This window comes from Cherax quadricarinatus, chromosome 78 (assembly GCF_038502225.1).
Source record: "Cherax quadricarinatus isolate ZL_2023a chromosome 78, ASM3850222v1, whole genome shotgun sequence".
Taxonomy (NCBI): Eukaryota; Metazoa; Arthropoda; class Malacostraca; order Decapoda; family Parastacidae; genus Cherax; species Cherax quadricarinatus.
This window is the reverse complement of record NC_091369.1, coordinates 3,060,369-3,080,799: the sequence shown is the minus strand read 5'-3', so window position 1 is coordinate 3,080,799 and position 20,431 is coordinate 3,060,369. Positions and strand designations below refer to the sequence as shown.

Here is a 20,431-nt window from a genome sequence, read left to right as displayed (position 1 = left end):
TCTATATATCTGTCTATCTATCTATCTATCTATCTATCTATCTCTCTCTCTCTCTCTCTCTCTCTCTCTCTCTCTCTCTCTATATATATATATATATATATATATATATAAATATATTTATATATATATTTATATTTTTTGCTATATATATATATATATATATATATATATATATATATATATATATATATATATATATATATATATATATATATAATGTATGTATGTATGTATATAATTCAACAAGTCGGTCGTCTCCCACCGAGGCAGGGTGACCCAAAACGAAAGAAAATCACCAAAAATAAAATACTTTCATCATTCAACACTTTCACCTCACTCACACATAATCACTGTTTTTGCAGAGGTGCTCAGAATATAGCAGTTTAGAAGCATGTACGTATAAAGATACACAATATATCCCTCCAAACTGCTAATATCCCGAACCCCTCCTTTAGAGTGCAGGTATTGCACTTCCCATTTCCAGGACTCGAGTCCGGCTATATGAAAATAACCGGTTTCCCTGAATACCTTCACTAAATATAACCCAGCTCACACTCCAACAGCTCGTCAGGTCCCAAATACCATTCGTCTCCATTCACTCCTATCGAACATGCTCATGCAAGCCTGCTGGAAGTCCAAGCCCCTAGCCCACAAAACCTCCCTTACCCCTTCCTTCCAACCTTTTCGAGGACGACCCCTACCCCGCCTTCCTTCTCCTACAGATTTAAATGCTCTCCATGTCATTCTACTTTCATCCATTCTCTCTCAATGACCAAACCACCTCAACAACCCCTCTTCAGCCCTCTGACTAATACTTTTATTAACTCCACACCTTCTCCTAATTTCCACACTCCGAATTTTCTGCATAATATTTACACCACACATTGCCCTTAGACAGGACATCTCCACCGCCTCGAACCGCCTCCTCGCTGCTGCATTCACAACCCAAGCTTCACACCCATATAAGAGTGTTGGTACTACTATACTTTCAAACATGCCCTTCTTTGCCTTAATAGATAACGTTTTTTGTCTCTACATATACCTCAATGCACCACTTGCCTTTTTTCCTTCATCAATTCTATGATTAACCTCATCCTTCATAAATCCATCCGCCGACACGTCGACTCCCAAGTATCTGAAAACATTCACTTCTTCCATACTCCTCCTCCCCAATTTGATATCCAATTTTTCTTTATCTAAATCATTTGATACCCTCATCACCTTACTCTGTTCTATGTTCACTTTCAACTTTCTACCTTTACACACACTCCCAAACTCATCCACTAACCTTTGCAATTTTTCTTTAGAATCTCCCAAAAGCACAGTATCATCAGCAAAAAGTAACTGTGTCAATTCCCATTTTGTATTTGATTCCCCATAATTTAATCCCACCCCTCTCCCGAACACCCTAGCATTTACTTCTTTTACAACCCCATCTATAAATATATTAAACAACCATGGTGACATTACACATCCCTGTCTAAGACCTACTTTTACCGGGAAGTAGTCTCCCTCTCTTCTACACACCCTAACCTGAGCCTCACTATCCTCATAAAAACTCTTTACAGCATTTAGTAACTTATCACCTATTCCATATACTTGCAACATCTGCCACATTGCTCCCCTATCCACTCTATCATATGCCTTTTCTAAATCCATAAATGCAATAAAAACTTCCCTACCTTTATCTAAATACTGTTCACATATATGCTTCAATGTAAACACTTGATCTACACATCCCCTACCCACTCTGAAACCTCCTTGCTCATCTGCAATCCTACATTCTGTCTTACCTCTAATTCTTTCAATAATAACCCTACCTTACACTTTTCCTGGTATACTCAATAAACTTATTCCTCTATAATTTTTACAATCTCTTTTGTCCCCCTTCCCTTTATATAAAGGGACTATACATGCTCTCCGCCAATCCCTAGGTACCTTCCCCTCTTTCATACATTTATTAAACAAAAGTACCAACCACTCCAACACTGTATCCCCCCCTGCTTTTAACATTTCTGTCATGATCTCATCAGTTCCAGCTGCTTTACCCCCTTTCATTCTACGTAATGCCTCACGTACCTCCCACACTTACATTCTGCTCTTCTTCACTCCTAAAAGAGGTATACCTCCCTGGCCAGTGCATGAAATTACCACCTCCCTTTCTTCCTCAACATTTAAAAGTTCCTCAAAATATTCTCGCCATCTACCTAATACCTCCCTCTCCCCATCTACTAACTCCCCTACTCTGTTTTTAACTGACAAATCCATACATTCCCTAGGCTTTCTTAACTTGTTTAACTCACTCCAAAATTTTTTCTTATTTTCATTAAAATTTCTTGACAGTGCCTCTCCCACTCTATCATCTGCTCTCCTTTTGCACTCTCTCACCACTCTCTTCACCTTTCTTTTACTCTCCATATACTCTGCTCTTCTTATAACACTTCTGCTTTGTAAAAACCTCTCATAAGCTAACTTTTTCTCTTTTATCACACCCTTTACTTCACCATTCCACCAATCACTCCTCTTTCCTCCTGCCCCCACCCTCCTGTAACCACAAACTTCTGCCCCACATTCTAATACTGCATTTTTAAAACTCATCCAACCCTCTTCAACCCCCCCCCCCCCCCACTACTCATCTTTGCACTAGCCCACCTTTCTGCCAATAGTCGCTTATATCTCACCCGAACTTCCTCCTCCCTTAGTTTATACACTTTCACTTCCCTCCTACTTGTTGTTGCCACCTTCCTCTTGTCCCATCTACCTCTTACTCTAACTGTAGCTACAACTAAATAATGATCCGATATATCAGTTGCCCCTCTATAAACATGTACATCCTGGAGCCTACCCATCAATCTTTTATCCACCAATACATAATCTAACAAACTACTTTCATTATGTGCTACATCATACCTTGTATATTTATTTATCCTCTTTTTCATAAAATATGTATTACTTATTACCAAATCTCTTTCTACACATAGCTCAATTAAAGGCTCCCCATATACATTTACCCCTGGCACCCCAAATTTACCTACTACTCCCTCCACAACATTTTTACCCACTTTAGCATTGAAATCCCAAACCACAAGTACTCTCACACTTGGTTCAAAACTCCCCACGCATTCACTCAACATTTCCCAAAATCTCTCTCTCTCCTCTACACTTCTCTCTTCTCCAGGTGCATATACACTTACTATAACCCACTTTTCACATCCAACCTTCATTTTACTCCACATAATCCTTGAATTAATACATTTATAGTCCCTCTTTTCCTGCCATAGCTTATCCTTCAACATTATTGCTACTCTTTCTTTAGCTCTAACTCTATTTGAAACCCCTGACCTAATCCCATTTATTCCTCTCCAATGAAACTCTCCCATCCCCTTCAGCTTTGTTTCACTTAAAGCCAGGACATCCAGTTTCTTCTCATTCATAACATCCACAATCATCTATTTCTTATCATTTGCACAACAACCACGCACATTCAGACTTCCCACTTTGACAATTTTCTTCTTATTCTTTTTAGTAATCTTTACAGGAAAAGGGGTTACTAGCCCAATGTTCCCGGCATTTTAGTTGACTTTTACAACACGCATGGCTTATGGAGGAAAGATTCTTATTCCACTTCCCCATGGATATAAAAGGAAAAGTAATAAGACCAAGAACTATTAAGATAAAATCAAAGAAAACTCAGATGAGTGTGTATAAATAAACGTGTACATGTATGTGTAGTGTGACCTAAGTGTAAGTAGAAGTAGCAAGACATACCTGTAATCTTGCATATTTATGAGACAGACAAAAAACACCAGCAATCCTACCATCATGTAAAACAATTACAGGCTTTTGTTTTACATTCACTTGGCAGGACGGTAGTACCTCCCTGGGTGGTTGCTGTCTACCAACCTACTACCTATATATATATATATATGTACATACATAATTTTTCACCGACCTATTTGTGTTGGTAGGGATTGAGCCTTAGCTCCTGGGCCTGATTCTTAACCTGCTGCTGTACATATTTATGCTTTTCTACCCTCATGGGCTCTGTCATTCATACTGCTAAAACTGTGTATGGAGCTTGTCTTCATTACCTCATCCACGTCATTCTTATGGCGCCGTGGCCTGGTGGCTTAAGCTCTGACTTCACACAGCGAGGGGTCTGGGTTCAATTCCCAGCCAGGGTAGAAACATTGGGCGTGTTTCTTTACTCCGGTTGTCTGTGTTCACCCATCATTAAAATGGGTACCTGGGTGTTAGTCGACTGATGTGGGTTGCATCCTGGGACAAAACTGACCAGGCTTTCTGAGAGGCTTTCTATATAGTATTATGTCACTGATGTCAACAAGGCCTGTGTACCATTACATGTACTTGTAGCAAATAAAGATATTATTATTATTCCACTTACTGCCCACCCTGAGGCTGAAGAAATATTTCCTGACATCCCTCTGAAAAAAATATTTTCTTAAAAAAATAATTGAAACAAAAATTTTTTTTTTTTTTAGATAATCCCCATAATAAAGTTATCAACTGAAACTTAAATATAATCCAAGGAACTTTAGATATGCTTTCCTCGAATCAAACCTGTTTATGGGGTCCCATGGCTTGGTTGGCAAAGCTCCCGCTTCACATGCTGAGGGTCCGGGTTCGATTCCCAGCAGGGTGGAAACATTCAACACATTTCCTTGCACCTGTTGTCCTGTTCACCTAGCAAGTAGGTACCTGGGTGTTAGTCAACTGGTGTGGGTTATATCCTGGGGGACAAGATTGAGGACCCCAATGGAAATAAGACAGCCAGTCTTCGATGACACACTGACTTTCTTGAGTTATCCTGGGTGGCTAACCCTCCAGGGTTAAAAATCCAAACAAACCTTATCTTACCTCCCATTCTCCAAGTGCTGTATGATTTCTTCAGCTTCAGCCCCTCCCCATGATTCCATGAATAAAATAACTGCATAGGCCAAGGCCAAATGAAAATAAAAAAGGGTCTGTCAATCAGCTCTGCAGGAGGAAAGAAATATCTAGAGTAGATTTAACTTGCAAGACAGTCTTAAGAGAGGTTATCTTATATTTTCACAACAAAATGGCAATTGCAAAAATGGCCAAGGAATTCTGCAATGTGGCAAGTTATAATAGGGGATTCATAGAGGGAGATCTCATGTGCAATGCAAACTGACTTGATTAGCAGAGGAATAACATTCAGTAACCAAACAAATGAATTACAGATCTCAAAATACTACACAGCTTTACCATATGGTTCATTATTATTATAATCAAAAGCAAGTGCTAAACCCACTAGGGTCAAACAGCACATCAACAACTTATAGATGGAGCTGGTAAGAGCAGTGCATTGATAATGGGCTGAGTCATGTTAAGTTTTCAGGAAGACCCACACACTGAGGAAGTCCCTTCTTAAATCTCAGATTAAGTTTTAATAAATGACTGTCAATGAATAAACAGAAGGATGGATGAAGGCTTGAACTGTAGTCCCAATTTTGGGACCACAGTTCGAGCCTTTTGTCCATCATTCTGCTTATTTAGTTGATATGTCCTCTCAATATATCTGCTTAATATATCTTAATACTGTACCTTTAATAATGTGACCATGTCTTCTTAGTCCCAGTGTGCCTTCAGTGTTGAAAATTCAGTATATCAACCCTGTCATAACTCTGGTCCCTTAAGGAGATGCCTTGTTGACAATGAAGCCCAAAATACAGATAAAGTATTTACTAAGTTCGTGTAATAATATCACAGTAAATAGGTGACATTACAATATACAAAACAACCACTGTGAAAAATAATGAACGTCCAAGTGCTTTCGTGATTTCTCACATTATCAAGGGCCTGAAAAAATAATAGAACAGTAGAAGGCTTATAAGGTTGAGATATCACCTCACGTACAACATTACACCAGTCCCAGTATGATGAAGTGGGAGTGTCAAAGACCTGTTCATATATATACATTTTATTTTTTAACACTGGCCCTTTCCCTACCAAGGTAGACTGACCAGAAAAGGAAACACATTCACCATAATTCATTCATTCCCTTTATTTATTACTGTATATGTATTCAATATATAAAATCATAATAAAGTTTATCAGACTGATACAACAGCATCAGTGATGATAAAGGCATGTATCTTGATGCATATAATGGAGGGTATAATCCTGAGTACATACAGTGAGTAGGATAAAATGAAAACCACTGAAAACTTAAATTTACTGTACATCTTTGATAGCACTGTTTGACCCAAACAGGTTAGTGCTTTCTCCAATAATAAAACTAATAATGATAGTAACACATCCTCAATTTCTTGTTCCCTTTTGTGATTTGAGAATCTCTAAACCACAAGCAGAGCCTTTCCCAAACACTTCAGCCACTGACAATTTATGTATCCAAGACCCCTTTCTTGATTCAAGGAATTGGGAGTCCTCATTTTCCTTGGATCAAAACCAATTATCACCCATTTCTCAAGTGGTATAATCATCTCTATGGGTCTAGAGCTTCCCCTGGAGTATAATAATGCATAGTGCACAAGACAGCATCCTTGATGTTACTATGATTGTAGAGCACCCTACAAGCATGCCTGTCAAGGGCTTTTGATCCAAGAAATTGGAGCTACCCTCCCCCTTCTTGGATCAAACCTCATCATCGCCTATTTCTGAGATGCTGTATAACATTCACAGATTTATTGCTTCCCCATAAATACACAGTATATATGTATGTACTGTACACCAACATACGTAATAAATCTGTCGAGCATAAATTCAAGGATATATTACAAGCATATAGTCGGACTTGAGTCCTGGAAATGGGAAGTACAATGCCTGCACTTTAAAGGAGGGGTTTGGGATATTGGCAGTTTGGAGGGATATGTTGTGTATCTTTATATGTTTATGCTTCTAGACTGTTGTATTCTGAGCACCTCTGCAAAAACAGTGATAATGTGCGAGTGTGGTGAAAGTGTTGAATGATGATGAAAGTATTTTCTTTTTGGGGATTTTCTTTCTTTTTTGGGTCACCCTGCCTCGGTGGGAGACGGCCGACTTGTTGAAAAAAAAAAAAAAAAAAAAAAAAAAATTACAAGCATTATTGCAAAAAAAAAATTAACACACTAGCTGTTTCCCACATGACACTGATAACCTTACTTCCCAAGAAAATACATTATTTCTACAACTAACCACTAGCTAGGCATGCTAGTGGCCTTCTTTGTAATTAATATTTTATAATATGTAAACCGCACATTGTAAGCTTTGCAGGGAAATAAACAATGAAAAAATATTGTTACGCATAGCTTTTCCAACAAACTTATGTTGTGATTAATATCAACAATAAAAAATAAAAAAATACACTGGATGTCAGTATATACAGTATATGTAATACACACTAAATTTATTTATAAATTATAAAATACGTACTGTATTGTAATGCAAATCTTAGTGAAAACTGAAATCTAACTTATGAGAATTATAGAGCAAATAGGGAAGTAATGATGCAATATTGACTGAAAATATGATTAAATTATAAAAAAATAAAGAACATAGCATATTTTATAACTTGAAAATATAAATTTAATAGCCATTTAAGGAGTTACATTAAAAATTATTGGAACAGCATTCTTCCTCCATAAGCCATGCATGTTGTAAGAGGTGACGAAAATACTGGAAGCAAGGGGTTAGTAACCTCCTTCTCCTGTATACATTACTAGATTTTAAAAGAGAAACTTTCATTTTTCTTTATAGGGCCACCCTGCCTCGGTGGGATACGACTGGCTTGTTGAAAGAAGAATTAAAAATTATTTCAAGAAAACAGATTAAGCCAACAGTTTTCATTTGAATTAAATATATTACAATGCTTAGCTCATCTGATGAGTTATTCCACATTTTTAACCCTTTTATTAGTATCAAGTTTCTACAGAGTTTCAGGTGAATGTGAGGAATATCAAAGAATTGCTTGTTTCGAGTGAGATGTCTAAGTGTTCAGTTATTGTCACATTAAACACACTTTAGTATATATAGTGATAACACAAGGCAAGACTAATTCTTCTTCTTTCAACAAATTGGCTGTATCCCACCAAGGCAGGGGGACTGAAAAAGAAAAATGAAAGTTTCTCTTTTTAACTTTAGTAATGTATACAGGAGAAGGGGTTACTAGCCCCTTGTTCCCGGCATGTTAGCCGCCTCTTATGACATGCATGGCTTATGGAGGAAGAATTTTGTTCCACTTCCCCATGCACAGGTGGTCCTCGACTTATGATACTATGACTTTACGATGGTGCAAAAGCAGTTACTTTGGAGATGTAACTTGAGATAATTACCCAGCATGAAGGCAGCAAGCCCGTAACTTGTAAGCCATACAACCATACAATCATGTCATTATGATTTCATGAGCCGTAACTTGTATTCATTTATATACTTTTTAATGCTGGTATACAGTTACTAAGAGTAATTATTTGTTTATTTACTCATTCAGTGACAGTAGTTATTTATTTACTTATTTATTTAGCATATCATATTCATCTCTGATATGATATTTTCAACTTACGATGGGTTTGTTGGAAAGTAATCCCATCATATGCCAAGGAGCACCTGTATATGCAAAGAGGACCTATCTGAAAGAAAATGTGCCCTTAGCATTTGTTTTTTCAAAGGTTAAGGATTGTAGCAGGGCATGCTGTTATTATTACATGGAGAGGAACTGAAACTAGTTAAGTTTACCTAGATGAGGTATACCTAACCTAACATTCATTTCCCTTCTCAGGACCTCATCTACCCGCAAAACAGGTATGCATAGCCTAACATTCATTACAGTTCCAGGCACAGCATCTTCTCCAAAGACAACGAAGGTTAAAACAGCTATGTTTAACACATCCTTCAAGAAATATAATGATGTAGCCTCAAAATCCTCAATGTTAAAGAATTAAATTGCATATATTTATATGTATACTACTATACACATGTTAGGAGGATGAGGACAAGACAGGATATGCATCACAAAGCTCCTGGCCCAAATGAGTCCGTGATAATGGGGTCGTACTGATATAAAACACTGCAATACAAATTCTTAATTATGAAATGATATATATTTGAATGAATGTGTTCTTTCATTTTCATCAATACTTTATTGATTGTAATTTAAGGAATGTACAACTTTGTTTATTATTCATCTGAAAGCACCATATTACATATAATTAAAACAGAATCATATTTCATGTAAATATTCATAAGTATCAACTATGCTATGGAAGCTCAAGGTATCTTCTAAGAAATGTGCTGACATATTTACAAAACTAACCTGAACATCCATAATGTGACTAGAAACATACTGAATAAAATACAGTACTGAGGTGGTTTGGTCATTTACAGAGGATAGAGCAAAATGGGTTGACTTGGAGGGTGTATAAATCTGTAGTGGAGGGGAGGAGGGGTAAGGGTCATCCTAGGAATGGATGAAGGGAGGGGGTAAAAGAGGTTTTGTGTGCAAGGGACCTGGACATGCAGCAGGCATGTGTGAGTATGTTAGATAGGAGTGAATGGAGATGAATAGTTTTTGGGACCTGACAAGCTGTTTGAGTGTGAGCAGGGTAAGATTTTGTGAAGGGATTCAGTGAAACCGGTTAGCTGGACTTGAGTTCTGTAGGTGGGAAGTACAATGCCTGCACTTTAAAGGAGGAATTTGGGATAAAGGCTGTTTGGAGTGACATCTAAACTGTCATATCTGGGCATCTCTGCAAAAACAGTGATATTGTGTAAATGATGGCGAAAGTGTTGAATGATGGTGTAAGTGTTTCTTTTTTTTTTTTGGGTCACCCTGCTTCGGTGGGAGGCAGCCAATGTGTTAAAAACAAAAAAAAAAGTCAAAACGTGTAAAATCAATATCAAATGAATTTTAAATCAATAATAAAGTATTAACTGTTAACTGCAGATATAAGCAGGGCAAGCAATCTTTCCAGTTCACCTAATGTTAACTGAAGGAAATGCCGACCATTTGTAGACGCAACATATTGTGCTAAATCCTCTTCTGTGAAAGGCAAGTTTGGGCAGGGTTCCTTTGCATCCACCCAAAAATTGATAAGAAGGTTCCCAAATTCTTGAAGTAAATCCATTGTCCCTTCATTTAATGACCTGAAAAAAATAGTTGAAGACAATTTTCTAAGGCACAGATAAAGATATTTTTCTCCTGCATTATTACAATAAAATTTGAAAGTTGCAATATATATCTGCCAACTGGTGAGGAGGGAAGATTGTCTGAAATAAATGCAAAAAGTTATCTCTGTAATCTCTCTTTAAAGTAGCTATGAAAGATGCTTAATGCAATCTAAATCCATAAAATTAGGTTGCTGGTATAAGAAAAATGGTTTCTGATAAGGCTCTTGAGTGCTGAATTTTTAGCTAATCGCTAGAAATCAATAATAGTACTGTATATACAAAACTTTTGTCACACCTAAAATTACAATACTGAGATAAAAGTAAAAAACTGTTATTTGGATTTATGGATTCAGAAAAGGTATATGATACTGTGGATACGGGAGCATTGTGGCAGATGTTGCAAATATATGGAATAGAGGAGAGATAAATAAAAGCAGGAGAGGTTTTATGTGAATAGTGAAGCTCAGGTTAGGGTATGTAGGAGCAAGGAGAACTATTTCCCAGTAAAAGTAAGCCTCAGACAGGCCTGCATGATTTCACCATGGTTGTTTAACATATAGATGGGTCACAAAAGAAGAGGATACTTGGGTGTTAGGGAAGAGCTGTGGGATTAAAAAGTAATGAATCTGATACAAAGTGGGAGCTGTCACAGTTGCTATTTGACAATGGCACAGTTCTTTCGGGAGATTTTGAAAAGAAGGTGCAAAGGTTAATAGAAGACTTTGGGAGGGTATATAAAAGAGGGCAATTAAGACTGAACACAGTAAAGAACACACTGATGAAAATAACAAAAAGGGCAGACTTGCAATGAAAGATTGGTTATTAGAAGGAAGTATGGAGAGGTGAATATATTTAGAGATTTAAGAGTGAACACACTAACAGATGGGTGTATGAGAAATGAAGTAAACCATAAAACAGACGAGGAAAAAAAGGTGGGTGGTGCACTGAGGCATCTGTGGAAAGAAAGGTTTGTTTATGGAGGCAAATAGTGGAATGTACCAGAGTGTAGAGCGATACCAACAATTTTATCTGGGTGTGAGGCATGGGCCTTAAACATTGTCATAAGGAAGCTGGAGGCAGTGAAGGGCAAGTGTTTGAAAGCAATTTTTTTATTTTTTTTTTATTAACACATCAGCCATTTCCCACCAAGGTAGGGTGGCCTGAAAAAAAAAAAAAAACTTTCATCATCATTCACTCCATCACTGTTTTGCCAGAGGTGCACTTACACTACAGTTATAAAACTGCAACATTAACACCCCTCCTTCAGAGTGCAGACACCGTACTTCCCATCTCCAGGACTCAAGTCCGGCCTGCCAGTTTTCCTGAATCCCTTCATAAATGTTACCTTGCTCACACTTCAACAGCACGTCAAATTCTAAAAACCATTTGTCTCCAAAGCAATGTGTGGTGTGAATATTATGCAGAGAATTTGGAGCATGGAGATTAGAAGATAGTATGGGTATAATTTGGAGGGCTAAGAAGGCCTTGCTGATTTGGTTTCAGTATTTACAGAGGATGAAGAAGAAAATGATGACCAAGAGAGTGTATAAAATCTTGGGTGGAAGGAAGAATTGGTAGTGGTCATCCTAGGAATGGTAGGAGGGAGAGGGGTAAATGAGGTTTAAAGTGCTAGGGGCCAAAGTATTCAACAGGTTGTGCATGTATCTTAGAACATTTTGAATACAGTGGACCCCCGCTTAACGATCACCTCCCAATGCGACCAATTATGTAAGTGTATTTATGTAAGTGCGTTTGTACGTGCATGTTTGTGGGTCTGAAATGGACTAATCTACTTCACAATATTCCTTATGGGAACAAATTCGGTCAGTACTGGCACCTGAACATACTTCTGGAATGAAAAAATATCGTTAACCGGGGGTCCACTGTATTTTAAGTATAAGGATTAGTCTGCCAGAAATGCCCTGGCATGATAATGGCTTTCTTTTTACTTAACAAATCAAAATTGTAATTACACATTGTAACCTTTGCAAAGAAATAAAATCTTTATTTTTATCTTTAAGACAAGTAGTTTTTATGGCTCGGCATCCTGCTGGAGTGTGAGAAAGGTGACATTGATAAAGGAATGCAAGAAAACCAATAAGTTGGACTCCAGGACCAGAGGTGGGAAGTACAGCACCTGTGCTCTGAAAGATGGGTGGGGATATTGTAGTTTGGAGGGTCAAATGAATTGTGATGTCTGTGAATGTGTTTCCTGTTTATAGTCACCCTACCTCAGTGGGAGACAGCCTGTGTATTAAAAAAATTACAGCTCAATAACTCATAAATTTATAAAAATCCATGTTCATTAAATTCTCTAGTAAAATATTATTACTGTACTGTATTGTAAGTTTTTTCATGGAGTGTGGAGCGTCAGTCATCTCTACATAGCTCCAATGCCGCCACTTGGCGGTGTGACCCAGCACTGACAGCCAGAGTGGCAGGTGTCAGTTGTGTCTCAGTGAGCAAAAGATTATGGCAATTTACTCAGTTAAAGAGAGATTACTTAGACAGAAACCTACGTTAACCCATAAACGGTCCAAGCAGATCTATGTTCACATGCGTAGTGCTCCAAAAGTAGATCTACATTTTTTTTTACATATTTTCAAATATAACAAAAAAAAAAGTAGATCAAAGTTTTTTTACATGTTTTTCAAACGTACAAAAAAAAAAGATCTACTTTTTTTACATACTTTTAAATGTTGAAAAAACGTATATATACGTTTGGACCGTTTACGGGTTAATAAGACAGATGACACTTGAAGAAGTCTTTAAAAATGCAGTCTGTCAATCGTCTTGAGAATCACATTCCTGGTCTATGATTATCCCATTATTTCATTTATCAATATATTACTCCATAAATAAACTGTAGTAGTATTTATAGTTTTTATTTACCCCACTTAGTGTGAGTATTCATACAATTTTGCTGCAGTGTTAATGTTTGATTATGAAGTGCTGCCCTAAACCCCACCTTCATTCTGAAATTCAAAATATTCTGAAATTCATAACACTACTGGCCCCAAGAGTTTGGGATAAAGGAATGTGGACCTGTATTATGTTTAACACACCAGTCATCTCCCACTGAGGTAGGGTGACCTGAAAAAGAGGAAACACTTTCACCATCACTCACTCTATTACTGTCTTGCCAGAGGCATGCTGATACTACAGTTCAGATGCCCCTCCAAACTGCATATACAGTGGTACCTCGAGTTTCGTACAGCTCCCAACTAGAACAATTATGAAAGTGTATTTTTGTAAGTGCTTTTGCAAGTGTATTTTTGTAAGTGCTTTTGTAAGTGTATTTTTTTGGGATCTGAAATGGACTAATCTAATTTACATTATTCTTTATGGGAACAAATTCGTTCGGTATCGGCACTCGACCAGCCTTCTGGAACGAATTAAGTTCATAACTTGAGGTACCACTGTATCTCCACCCCTCCTTCAGAGTGCAGGCACTATACTTCCAACCTCCAGGACTCAAGTCTTGCTAACCAGTTTCCCCAAATCCCTTCACAAATATTAATTTGCTCACACTCCAACAGCACGTCAAGTCATAAAATCCACTTACCTCCACTCACTTCTATCTAACATGCTCACATGCACCTGCTGGACATCCAAGCCATTATGTTGAAAAAAAATTATTATTATATTCATACAGTGCCTTGGAAATATAAAATAAAGATTATTTTCCAGTTTACCTGGCAATTGTAGTTCCTAGCCGCATGGTAACATTGTGCAAGTTTATGCTGCTGTTTTGGGCATCCTCTCGAGTTATCCTTTTCTCGTTTAGTGTTGGCAAACTGTGTGCAATTCCATAGGCATCTAGTATCAGAGCTCTGAAATGTAACATTAGGAATCAGTTATAACTATCATTGTGATACAATACCTAATTTAAGTAGTGCTGTACTAAGTAATAGCAGTATTAATGATATTTACTGAGCACTTTGGCTGTATAGGTCACTCAGCATTCATTTTTTTTTTTTTAAACAAACTGGTCATCTCCCACCAAGGTAGGGTGGCCCCAAAAAATAAGAAACACTTTCACCACCACTTATTCCATCACTGTCTTGCCAGAGGGCAATAAAAAATTATATGCAACACACAATAAAAAAAATCAAATTAAGCAACAATTAAAACATGAACATGTATATAAAATGCTCATCATGAGTAAATAGCATCATCCCAGATTAAAATGCCCAGCATTGGTTAAAAATCCCAATAAATTACTAGTGTCAACACTCTAAAAGTTACTTGAGGTCTCTGCAGACACCTCAGAAATTATAAAAATCATGATGAAGGCAGAAAGACCTAAGCCATGAGCAAACTATTAAAATGTGTTTCACAACCAGGTACATGCTACAAGCTACACAGCATTGTACTGTACAAGCAAGACCCACAAAATACCATACAGCACTTTGCTGTATGGTATTTTGCTAATGCAGCGGTTTTCAATTATACCTATTCTTCATTTATTCAGACTTCCTACAATAAATATACTGTATTCACCAATCACTGTAAGCTCAGGATGAAAATATTTTAAGGTAAGTAATGTGTGCACTATATATACATTTCTGAGGCCTAGCTCTGTCGCTCACTTAATATATGATAGTATATACATGTAATCAAGCTTTTATATTCATATGAAAGTGAAAAAAGGCTATGTTTCGCTTTATAGCGATTTTCACTTTGCAGCAGCAGCCCGGAACGTAACCTGTTGTATAAGTGGGACCTGCCTGTATATAAGCACTAAACAAGGGAGATAATCAGGTTTGATGCGAGGAAGGGAAGGGCAGCTCCAGTTTCTTTGATAAAGAGTTCTTTACTGGCCTTAATAACCCCCATACCTCCCATCCTTCCCTTCACATGTTACTGGTACTTACATGAAGTGTGTGATGTGTTCTCCAACGTGATTTATCATTATCTGAATATTTCTGATGCCACTGGAGGAAGGCTGTTGTTTGATGGAGTCCTCGCTGTTACCTTCTGGAATTTCAGTGGAAGACACAGAGGTTTCATTCTGAGTTTCTAACGTGTTTGCAGTTTCAGAAGATTCCCCACCAATGGGAAAAATATAGTCTTTAAATTGGCCATCCTTAAAGAAACTGTATAGATTTTGAACATTTGCAACAAGTGTATTTACATCACCTCTTCCTTTCATGCAATCTTCAACTATCCGTTTGATCTTTTTTATCAGTTCTTTTACTTCTCCTGGAAACCTATCAGACATAACTGCAATCCAATGTTTTTCCCAACAGGAAAACACATCATTGATACTCCAAGGAGGTTTACGCATTACTATCTTAATCCAAAGATCACCATATGTATCCTTCATTATAAATTCTAAGATCCGACTTAGAGTGACTTTTAATGATGTGTTGATCTTACAAAGCAACTCTTGATTATCACTATTGCACTTTTTTATTTTTTTTAATGGGCTGAGTTCAATTTCCTCACTTGTTGAAGGAGATTTTCTGATTTGCTTAAGATTACTACTTTCACATATCATTTTTTCATATTCAAGGGGTATTTCAGATTTATTATGTAAACTATTGGCAGCAAAATCTCCATAAACAATATCCACCCGGGTTTCATCAATATTCACAGCCATTTCATGTTGTTCAAGCTTCTGCCTAAGACCTCGAATACCAAGTGCTACAATGGCAGACATAATTGCCTTATTCCTCAGGTTAATGTCATTTGAAAGTAGGCATACTTCAAGGCCTTGTTCCTTCATGATCAGGCAGCAGTCACGGATGAGATCATCACCACTCTGAAAATCACTAGCTGTTTTAATTATTGGACAAAATTAATTGTATACATAGGGTTTATGATTACTAAAATGAAAAATGAAAGTTTTTTCTTTTTAGATCATCCTGCCTCAGTGGAATATAGTTAGTGTGTTGAATAATAAATACAAATAGTTTTTATGATGAATTTCATAAAATTAAACATTTGTCTTCATTTACTAAATGATAAGTAGATAATAATTACACTATACAGTAGTAATGCAGAAATACTAAACTCACTGATGACACAATTACAACTTATTTTTCCATGAATTTTTTTTTTGTTAACATGTCGGCCGTCTCCCACCAAGGCAGTGACCCAAAAAGAAAGAAAAACCCAAAAAGAAATGAAAAACTTTCATCATCATTCAACATTTTCACCATCACTCATACATAATTACTATCTTTGCAGAGGCGCCCAGATACAACAGTTCAGATGTCCCTCCAAACTGCTAATATCCCAAGCCCCTCCTTTAAAGTGCAGGCACTGTACAGTGGACCCCCGGTTAACGATATTTTTTCACTCCATAAGTATGTTTAGGTGCCAGTACTGACCGAATTTATTCCCATAAGAAATATTGTGAAGTAGATTAGTCCATTTCAGACCCCCAAACATACACGTACAAACACACTTACATAAATACACTTACATAATTGGTCGCATTCGGAGGTAATCGTTATGCGGGGGTCCACTGTACTTCCCATTTCCAGGACTCAAGTCCAGAAAATGTATGTTTATAAATACTTTGAGAATTGTTCAAAAAGCGACATTCTCCACTGAAGACAGAGGTTATTTCCCAACATTCACTGCAATGAAAGGTCTTCTCAGTATTTACTAGGCCACTGTTACAAAATATCAATATACCCTTCAGTGAGGTACATATTTTCTTATTTCATTGCTATCATCCGCTAGAATTGGTTAATTTGGATTAATTTATATTAATCTAATCTAACATAAAATTATATTACTTACATGAAGAAATCAGATGACATGGAATATAAAAAAATCAGTGGTAAACAAAATCAGGATTTTTTTACACATTCTTTCACTTACATATTTTCCTATAGAAGATATGTCTCTAAAACAACAAATGTATGCAAATTTACCACATGTACATACTTACAGGGCGCTGGCTCTTCGATAAAGTTTTGCGGTAATTCTCATAGCTCTGTCCTTGTACTCTTGGGTCACTCTTTTCAAAATGGTTGTTGCACCATCGTATTGCTTCTTGGCATGCTTTGCCAATTGATTCCTTCTTTTTCAACCCATCCATTTCTTGCAATGCAATGTAGGGAATGACGATTATAACTTCTTTTCCAGCAATCTCTTTTGTCTTGAGACTTTCGATAAAATTTATATCTTGAATAAGAACATTTGTGTCAACCACAATATACACAGATTTTGAGCTACTGTTGATGCTCGATGTTACTAATGGGATGCCCTCTGTCTTTTGTGTGTGATGGACTGATTCCCGAAAGTTAGCAATTTCACTAACGATCTCCTGTTCTTCAACTTCCATTGCAGTAACTTCGTCATAGTCATTTTCATCATCTAACACACAAACTAGTTTTTGCTTACATACTGGTATAGGAAGGCGTGGACTCTTTTGTCTCTCTTTAGTTCTCTGCAAAGACTTTTTAGGTGGCTGTGGTTCTTCAATCCTTTTCAAAGACGTTTCAAGTGGCTGTCGTTCTTCAGTCCTCTTCAAAGACGTTTCAAGTGGCTGTCGTTCTTCAGTCCTCTTCAAAGACGTTTCAAGTGGCTGTCGTTCTTCAGTCCTCTTCAAAGACGTTTCAAGTGGCTGTCGTTCTTCAGTCCTCTTCAAAGACTTTTTAAGTGACTGTGGCTCATCCTTGCATTTTATAAAAAAATTGTAAACATCATAATCTTTTATATTGTTCTTCTTATCACTTTCATTTATATTTTCCCTTGATGACTTGCTCTCTTCATCTCTAATGGGACTGCTGCTTATTTCCTTAATTATGGCCTTTATTAACGCTTCATCCTTCTTTGCTTTTTTAGAAGCTTGTGATTTCTTTGCCTTCGCAATTCTTCTTTTATTTGTTAAAGTTAATTCCACTTGCTCCTTACACTTGAGCTTATCATCCAGAATGAGTGGTTTTACATCTACTTTCACCTCTGGAGTTGTCTTTTTCTTCTGTGAAATATCTTCTGTCTTGACCCACTGTGTAGTTTTTGCAAGTTTTTGAGCTCTCAGTAAAATAGGGTGGATTGACACTGAGTTTTTGCTTGCTTTTCCTGAGTCTTCTTTCACATCACTTAAAACTTTGCTGTCTGTTTTTGCCTTGATAACAAATTTCACAGGGGTCCTATTTTTCCATTTCTGTTCTTCTATTACTTTATCACTATCAGAGTTAATATTACTGCAACCTTCAGCCACAGGACTAACTTTGTCTAAATTCTCATTATGTGTAATTTTCGAGTCTTGGTATTTAACTTCATCTTTTTCTTCTTCCTTATTTCCTTCAGGCTCATTAATGGAACACTTCTCCAATTTTGCTACTTTCATCTTAACTTTCTTAGTTTTCAGTGGTGATTTTTTTTGCTTTTGTAATTTTTCAGAAGCATTTTCACCACTTTCTGGAATAAGACTTGGATGCATCCATGAAGACTTGCCAGTCTTGGTGTTGAAATAGTATGTTGCAGTGGGACAACGTTGTGAAGTCTTTCGTACCCAGTGCTTGGGCAAGCTTGTTTTATCACTCATAGTTGACATTCTTCACATCTCCTGTAAAAAATTATTGCATATTAGAATCAAATTCATCACATGTATTCAAGAAAACTACACAAAATTTAAAATGTGTATGTAAAAACCATATGCTATTATACAAAACGAATATGCAAATATGGAATTCATCCATGTTTGCAATTAAATAACAAAAAAAGGCACAATACCGTGGCTGGAACGATACACAAATATCCCACACATAAAAGAGAGAAGCTTATGACGATGTTTCGGTCCGACTTGGACCATTTACAAAGTCACAGTGTGACTTTGTAAATGGTCCAAGTCGGACCGAAACGTCGTCTTAAGCTTCTCTCTTTTATGTGCGGGTTATTTGCATATGTTTGCAATTATTATTATAATTAGTAGTAGTAGTAGTATTACCTGGTATTATTATAATTGCACTAGGAGATAATCAAACTTTATCTAAGGAAACAGAGGGTGACTTCAATTCCTTGGATCAAGAGCCCTTCACCAGCATCAAGATACCCCTCTTGAAGGGAGCATTAGTAAATTTACTGACTAAGTACACTAATTATGCTTATTATAAACAAGTCAAAAGAACTGTAACTTGCTTACCAATCAAAACTTTGAGACCAAGTTTTGAATCCAGATAATATGGCATGATTATATTTACTGAGGACAATCTACAAATGTTCACAAATATAGTCTTAAATTTTATGGTGGTTTTGATGGCACGTAGATTAAAAAAATGAAATACAATACGGTGTCCTGGAGCCTGGTAGACAATGCTTGTTTCACACACTGAGTGTCCGTGGTTCGATCCCTGGCAAGGGTGGAAACATTTTGTGTGCTTCCTTACACGTGCTGTCCCTGTTCACCTAACAGTAAGTAGGTACCTGGGTGTTAGTGAACTGGTGTGGGTGGCATCCTGGGGGACAAGATTTAAGGGCCACAATGGAAATAAGACAGACAGTCCTCAATAGAAAGTTAAATCTACATTATGTACCTTGTCTGACCATAAAACCTGTATGCCCTCAAAATAGTTGTAAAACTCACAATGTAACTGATGTCATTGCCTTTATCTACTTAGTTTATTTCTATTTGATTACTCTAATGTGTTTTATTATTAACAATTATGACGGCTTTTTACTGTATTTGGTTTTTTAAATATATCACAGACCCCAGTGAAAATCACTTTGACCTTTTCTAGATTATTTTTGATAATTTACACATATGTTACATAGTCAGCCGATTGTAATTATTCATAATTGTGTAAAATTGTACCCTAATAAATTGTCTCACATGATTTCCGAAGGATTGAGGAAGTAGAGAAACGTAAACAAAACTTGTGGTGTTCTGGTAAGATAATCCGGATTTTGGATCAAGTTTTCAGGGAAGAATCCGGATTGGAAGCTGAAGATCCGTAAATTAATCCAGCAACAAATTCTCCCGTTCTGCGTTACTTTTTTTTTTTTTTTTGCATTTTAATCATGATAAATATCTTTATGAAAGGTTGAAATAGGTCTCATGGTCTTATAACGGTACGTGACCAAATCTGCTGAGACGTCTTACTCATTTCTGCAACCATGCAAGCTCCTGATGATGTGTTGAGTGTAAAACGAAAGGCCTAGAGCTATCATTCAACTCTCCCTGTGGTTGTTTTGCATATGTATATGTATCTGTGTATGGGTGTGTAGATGTATACTCATGCATATATATGCAGCGTTCCCTTATTGTGCCCACTGTGCCTCTGCTTATCACTGGGCTTATTTTGCACTTCCACATCTCCCA

General features: G+C 36.9%; 1 protein-coding gene across 1 annotated transcript; it reads right to left on the bottom strand.

Moving 5' to 3' along the window:
- Positions 1-6,031: 6,031 nt before the first annotated feature.
- On the bottom strand, positions 6,032-20,063 carry Swt1 (Swt1 RNA endoribonuclease). Its single transcript, XM_053795299.2, has 5 exons — positions 19,943-20,063; positions 17,054-18,679; positions 15,024-15,913; positions 13,842-13,979; positions 6,032-10,122 (listed from the first exon to the last, which is right to left on the bottom strand). The coding sequence occupies exons 2-5, from the start codon at positions 18,665-18,667 to the stop codon at positions 9,906-9,908; spliced, it is 2,859 nt and encodes a 952-aa protein (XP_053651274.2). The 5' UTR covers positions 18,668-18,679; positions 19,943-20,063; the 3' UTR covers positions 6,032-9,905.
- Positions 20,064-20,431: the final 368 nt, after the last annotated feature.